The 7,634-nt window shown below is 35.2% G+C and overlaps 1 protein-coding gene across 2 annotated transcripts in view; it reads left to right on the forward strand.

Moving 5' to 3' along the window:
* Nucleotides 1-5,495, forward strand: part of epas1a (endothelial PAS domain protein 1a) — a 14,871-nt gene extending 9,376 nt beyond the window's left edge. For both annotated transcript variants that reach the window (XM_061931642.2, XM_061931641.2), the window contains one exon: nucleotides 4,613-5,495. In XM_061931642.2, the coding sequence (XP_061787626.1) occupies nucleotides 4,613-4,679 (67 nt within the window). In that variant the 3' untranslated portion in view covers nucleotides 4,680-5,495. The remainder of the gene's footprint in view (nucleotides 1-4,612) is intronic.
* Nucleotides 5,496-7,634: the final 2,139 nt, after the last annotated feature.

Consider the following 7,634-nt stretch of genomic DNA (forward strand, 5'->3'; position numbering starts at 1 on the left):
CATACAGGGAGCGGACCGCCACAATCAGACAGTCCGATACCCCATACTCTCTGAGCACTCCCCACAGGACTTCCCGAGGGACACGGTCGAATGCCTTCTCCAAGTCCACAAAACACATGTAGACTGGTTGGGCAAACTCCCATGCACCCTCAAGGACCCTGCCGAGAGTATAGAGCTGGTCCACAGTTCCACGACCAGGACGAAAACCACACTGTTCCTCCTGAATCCGAGGTTCGACTATCCGGCGTAGCCTCCTCTCCAGTACACCTGAATATTATAATATTCATATTTTTAATATAACTATTAAAAATGGTGGATTTTATTATAAAGTTCTGCATTATAGTTAAAACTGTGCATTTTGTCCTTGAAGTTCTCTACTGTTTATTTGCAGTTAAGGTCATAGTTCTCTTTGCACACGCATGGTGACCCCAAACAGTCCATTTTTCAAAGGAGATCTTCCTCGTAATTACAAAACCCAATTTACAGTGAAGTTTTGCATTAAAATTTGCAGTCATTCCTAACAGTTTCTTGCATGAGTTGCTCCGGTTCAGCCAGTTTTATCCGAGAGGAGACTGTGGGCAGCGACAACACAGAAAGTTGGTACTATACCTTCCAAATTTTTTTGTGTTTTATTAAAAACAGTGCATTTTTTCAATGAAGTTCGTCATTGCCGTTTGCAGCCATTCAAATATGGCTGGTTTTGCACAAGATGTGTTACCAAACTATTAAAAATAGTCTACGTTTCATTAAAATTCTGCGCTGCTGTTAAAATCTGGAAATTTTTCATTGTTCTGTACTGCCGTTATACAGTTAATCGTTTTTATAGACAAGCATGTTACCCTACAGTAGTGTTGTCTCGATACCAATATTTTGGTTCCTGTACCGGTACCAAAATGTATTTCGATACTTTTCTAAATAAAGGGGACCACAAAAAAATGGCATTATTGGCTTTATTTGAACAACAAATCTTAGGGTACATTAAACATATGTTTATTATTGAAAGTTTGTTCTTAAATAAAATAGTGAACATACTACACAACTTGTCTTTTATTAGTAAGTAAGCAAACAACGGCTCCTAATTTAGCTGCTGACGCATGCAGTAACATATTGTGTCATTTATACACCTATTATTTTGTCAAAATTATAAAGGACAAGCTGTAAAAATGTATTATTAATCCACTTGTTCATTTACTGTTAATATCTGCTTACTTTCTGTTTCAACATGTTCTATCTACACTTCTGTTAAAATGTAATAATCACATATTTGTCTGTTGTTTGGATACTTTACATTATTTTGGATGATACCACACATTTATGTATCGATCCGATACCAAGTAGCTACAGGATCATACATTGGTCATAATCTAAATTCTCAGGTTTTCAGGAACGTATTTGCTGAGTTTATGAATATAATATGAATTTAGAGAAAAACGATTTTGTGACGCTAAAAAATATTGACGTAATCATAGTAGTATCGACTAATAATAATAATAATAGATTGTATTTGTAAAAAGCACTTTACATTGAGTAAACAACCTCAAAGTGCTACAGTGTATTAAAAAAATAAAAAATAAAAATAAATAAAAACTAGAACAGCCAAATAGCTAGAACTAGCATGCATATATCTAAAAAAAAAAGGCTTTTTTAAAAAGAAGGGTTTTGAAGTCTTTTTTAAAAGCATCCACAGTCTGTGGTGCCCTAAGGTGGTCAGGGAGAGCGTTCCACAGACTGGGAGCGGCGGAGCAGAAAGCCCGGTCTCCCATTGTTCGTAGCTTTGTCCTCGGAGGTTGGAGGAGGTTAGCCTGTCCGGAGCGGAGGAGTTGGGGGTAAGCAGTTCTTTGAGGTAGAGGGGGGCATTTCCATGGAGGCACTGGTGGGTTAGTAGGGAGACTTTGTATTCAATCCTGAGTGGAACAGGAAGCCAGTGAAGGGATTTGAGAATTGGTGTGATATGGTCATATTTCCGACTAGATACGCTCCTGTACTTGGTATCATTACAGTGGATGTCAGGTGTAGATCCACCCATGGCGTTTGTTTACATTGTGACGCCGGTGAGCTACGGTGTGTATTGAAGCATGTTTAGCTATTCCTCGTCCTGCAGGGTTGACACTTGTGAGAAACTCACTTTATTTGTCGCCATGGAGACGAGGATCAGTGATTTAGAAGTAGCGAAAACACTGCCAATGGCGGATGGATGTTAGCCGCTAACTAGCTAGCCATGTTTTTAAGCACCTCTGTCAGGTTCAAACACTGATGACATCTATTAAACAAGACAAGAAGCAAGGAATTAAACAGACAGAATTAAATTTGGCTCAATTGAGGAGAGACGTCCGGACTGTACTCTTTGCACAGTCTCGCCACGCTCTGACGAAAGATTGTACGCCTCCTCTTTTTTTTGGACTTTCCCTGATTACATGGCAACAGCTGTTTCTAAGGGACGGGGGTCGTAAACTGCCATCGCCTTTGATTACAAAACAGTTCAAAGAAGCGCTGCCTGGAGGGGAGTCTGGTCCTGCTTCCACTCCGCTTTGTAGTTCTCGGGTCTAAACAATATATTTCTGTGGATTACAATAGATCAAAGAAACAGAACACCTTCATGTTGCGTCCCATCCTACGCAGTGGAGTTTTACAAGCCTTCTTGGTAGGATCAAAGACAACTTTTGTCTTCTCGCCGGGAACTCATGGCAACACAAAGTTTTGTGATAACTTAGCAGAGGTGGGTAGTAACGCGCTACATTTACTCCGTTACATCTACTTGAGTAACTTTTGGGATAAATTGTACTTCTAAGAGTAGTTTTAATGCAACATACTTTTACTTTTACTTGAGTATATTTATAGAGAAGAAACGCTACTTTTACTCCGCTACTTTTATCTACATTCAGCTCGCTACTCGCTACAAATTTTCATCGATCTGTTAATGCACGCTTTGTTTGTTTTGGTCTGTCAGACAGACCTTCATAGTGCCTGCGTTTCAACAAATACAGTCACTGGTGACGTTCACTTCGTTCCACCAATCAGATGCAGTCACTGGTGACGTTGGACCAATCAAACAGAGCCAGGGGTCACATGACCTGACTTAAACAAGTTGAAAAACGTATTGGGGTGTTACCATTTAGTGGTCAATTGTACGGAATATGTACTGTACTGTGCAATCTACTAATAAAAGTTCCAATCAATCAATCAAAAGTGTGAAGGAAAAAAGACCCTTTTTTATTTCAACCGTACACCCCGTCAAAAGCCTAAAGACTGACTTCACAGTTCCTGTCTTCACAATAAAAGTGCCGCTCCATAGCGCCTGCGCTTTCAAAATAAGAGTCTCCGAAAGCCAGCACAAACAAGCTAGCAAGCTACGGAGTTTGCCGCCAATGTATTTCTTGTAAAGTGTATAAAAGCAAATATGGAAGCTGTACAAATAAGAAGCCAAAAACCAACCACTTTCATGTGGTATTAGACAGAAAGGAGGAACTTTTTTTCTCCTCCATTTGAAAACGTGGACGTTATCAGCACTACTGTCTGATTCCAATCAATGCAAGTCATCAGAATCAGGTAATACACCAACTTATATTCTTGTCTTCATGAAAGAAAGGAATCTATATGTGTTAAACATGCATGTATATTCATTAAAACACCTTTAACATGTAAACAAAAACGGCAAAATAAATAAATATAAATTATATACTGTATATATCAATGTATGTATATATATATATATATATATATATATATTTTTTATATATATATATATATATTTTTTTTTTTTAATATATATATATATATATATATATATATATATATATATATATATATATATATATATATATATATATATGTGTGTGTGTGTGTATATATGTTACTCATCAGTTACTCAGTACTTGAGTAGTTTTTTCACAACATACTTTTTACTTTTTCTCAAGTAAATATTTGGGTGACTACTCCTTACTTTTACTTGAGTAATAAATCTCTAAAGTAACAGTACTCTTACTTGAGTACAATTTCTGGCTACTCTACCCACCTCTGTAACTTAGATACAAATATTCTAACAACCTTTTCTTGGGGGTGTTTCAGTGTTATAGCTTCACCTTTATCGTTAGTTTTTAAGCCAAAATGCGTCCGTTCTTCCTTTTTCTGTCCACACACTGTGTCTGTTTGTAAGTACTCGGTGATTGTGCGCTGCCGAACATGCTCCTCTGCTCGTATTAAATCTAGCAATGTCACGACGACGCGCCGTCATGCCTGTGAAATAAGAAAAAATATGCCGAAGCGGTACTTTTCAAACAGAGTATAGTACCGTTTTTGATTCATTAGTACCGCAATACTATACTAGTACCGGTATACCGTATAACTTACCTTACTGTTTAAAAAAAAATATATATATTTTTCAATGAAGATCTTCATTGCGATTAGTTTGGAAATTTTTGTGCACAATGTGCATTACCCAACCTAAAAGTGGTCCATTTGGCATTGAAATTTGAAGTCATTTCTCTCAGTTTCTTGCATAAATCGTGTTCAAAACGGTGCATTTTTCAATGAAGTTTGTCATCGCAGTCGTATTTCTTCAAGTGGTGTAGCGCCAAATAACCGAAAGCCCTGCGTTTGTCGTTGTGGTCCACAGACAGTTATCAGGCTGCAGCGAGAGTGGAAATACGTTGACAAAAGCATCCCGGCTGACCTCTCTGTGACCTCTCTGTGCCCGATTGTGCTTCCTGTGGGGTTTCCTGACACGTGGCGTGACACCCAAGCCTCCACCAATTGGCTGTGCGGTAAACGTAATGGCGGTGCGAGCAGACGCACGGCGAAGCCACAACTTCCTGAATAGAACGCTCGATTGGAGAGTTCTCGTGGGAACATTTTCAACTTTTTACCTCTCTCACACACACACACACACACACATTCTTGTATTTCTTACCTTCTTGAGACCTGAGAAAAAAGCCTACCTCTTTAGGACCAGCCTTTCTAGATATATAAAGATGTGTATTTACAACATTAATAATATATACATACTATGCAAATATAAAAAAAGCTTGTTGTGAAAAATGAGTTGGAATTTCACAAGAAAAGGTCACAATTTCACAAGAAAAACGTAGAATTTAGAATGTTGGCAGTATTAAAATAAAAGTCGTCATTTTACTCAACGCAAGTCAAAATTTTACAAGAAAAACTGAACATTTGTGCAATATTATGATAAAAGTTGGAGTTTTACTCAATAACAGTCACGATTTTTACAAGAAAAGCTTAACATTTTGGTAATTTTATGAAAAGAGTCGTAATTTTACTTGACAAAAGTCACAATTTTATAAGAAAACTTTACAATTTTGGCAAAATTATAATAATAATCAGAATTTTACTCGGCAAAATGATGACAAAAGTCATTTTACTCGAAAAATGTCACTATTTTACAAGACGAACAAAAAAATTGGCAATATTGTAAATTTTATATGACAAATGTCACCATTTTGCATTAAAACGTAATAATTTTACATAAAAAAGTAATAATATTACGACAAAATATTGCAGAAACAGAAAGAATATGAGAAATTGTTCCCAATTTTATAAGAAAGAAGTCGACACATTGTGAGAAAAAGACTTCTTTTAGTTAATTTTTTTTAATTGTTTTGTTTGTAATTGGTTTTTAATCTTCATTTTATACTTAAAGTTATTACAGTATGTCTCCATATACATATTTATTGACTTTTTCAATTTAATTTTGGCCAAAGGGGGCGCATTTAAAATTTGTACACACACTTGTTATTTCATATGTGGACCAGAGGGGGAGACCTTTTAAAAGCGACACACAGTCAATTTGAAAAATCCCTCCTTTTTGGGACCACCCTCATTTTGATAGATTTCACCACCAGGGGTGCTAATGAGACATTCTCTATTAGATGCAATGGTTTTCCGTATTGGGACCATGATTTATGTCATCACTTGTTCACACCTCCTCATATGGAAGCTACTTTTCCTTGTTGATGTCTCAAGAAGGGTAGAAATACAAGAACACACACACACACATTATTGTATTTCTTACCTTCTTGAGCCCTGAGAAAAATGCCTACCTCTTCAGGACCACCCTTTCTAGATATATAAAGATGTGTATTTACAACATTAATAATATATACATACTATGCAAATATAAAAAAAGCTTGTGAAAAATGAGTTGGAATTTCACAAGAAAAAGGTCACAATTTCACAAGAAAAACGTAGAATTTTGGCAGTATTATAATAAAAGTCGTCATTTTACTCAACGCAAGTCAAAATTTTACAAGAAAAACGGAACATTTGTGCAATATTATGATAAAAGTTGGAATTTTACTCGATAACAGTCACGATTTTTACAAGAAAAGCTTAACATTTTGGTAATTTTATGAAAAAGTCATAATTTTACTCGACAAAAGTCACAATTTTATAAGAAAACTTTAAAATTTTGGCAAAATTATAATAATAATCAGAATTTTACTCGGCAAAATGATGACAAAAGTCATTTTACTCGAAAAATGTCACTATTTTACAAGACGAACAAAAAAATTGGCAATATTGTAAATTTTATATGACAAATGTCACCATTTTGCATTAAAATGTAATAATTTTACATAAAAAAGTAATAATATTACGACAAAATATTGCAATATTGCAGAAACAGAAAGAATATGTGAAATTGTTCCCAATTTTCTAAGAAAAAAGTTGACACATTGTGATGAAAATAAAAATAAAGTTAGTTAATTTATTTTTTAGAATTTTTTGTTGGTAATTGGTTTTTAATTTTCATTATTTACTTCAAGTTACAGTATGTCTCTGTATACATTTTTATTTAAATGTTTTCATTAATTTTGGCCAAAGGAGGCGCATTTCAATTTCTTACACACACTTGTTATTACATATGTTGGCCAGAGGGGGGGGCACTTAAAATTTTTGCACACACTAGTTATTTCATATGTTGACCAGAGGGGGAGCACTTTTAAAAGCGACACGCAGTCAATTTGAAAAATCCCTCCTTTTTGGGACCACCCTCATTTTGATGGATTTCACCACCAGGGGTGCAAATGAGACATTCTCTATTAGATGCAATGGTTTTCCGTATTGGGACCATGATTTATGTCATCACTTGTTCACACCTCCTCATATGGAAGCTACTTTTCCTTGTTGATGTCTCAAGAAGGGTAGAAATACAAGAAAACACACACACACACGCACACACACATTATTGTATTTCTTACCTTCTTGAGCCCTGAGAAAAATGCCTACCTCTTCAGTACCAGCCTTTCTAGATATATAAAGATGTGCATTTACAACATTAATAATATATACATACTATGCAAATATAAAAAAAGCTTGTTGTGAAAAATGAGTTGAAATTTCACAAGAAAAAGGTCACAATTTCACAAGAAAAACGTAGAATTTTGGCAGTATTATAATAAAAGTCGTCATTTTACTCAACGCAAGTCAAAATTTTACAAGAAAAACGGAACATTTGTGCAATATTATGATAAAAGTTGGAATTTTACTCGATAACAGTCACGATTTTTACAAGAAAAGCTTAACATTTTGGTAATTTTATGAAAAAGTCATAATTTTACTCGACAAAAGTCACAATTTTATAAGAAAACTTTAAAATTTTGGCAAAATTATAATAATAATCA

The sequence above is a fragment of the Nerophis lumbriciformis genome, linkage group LG39, assembly GCF_033978685.3.
Source record: "Nerophis lumbriciformis linkage group LG39, RoL_Nlum_v2.1, whole genome shotgun sequence".
Classification (NCBI taxonomy): domain Eukaryota; kingdom Metazoa; phylum Chordata; class Actinopteri; order Syngnathiformes; family Syngnathidae; genus Nerophis; species Nerophis lumbriciformis.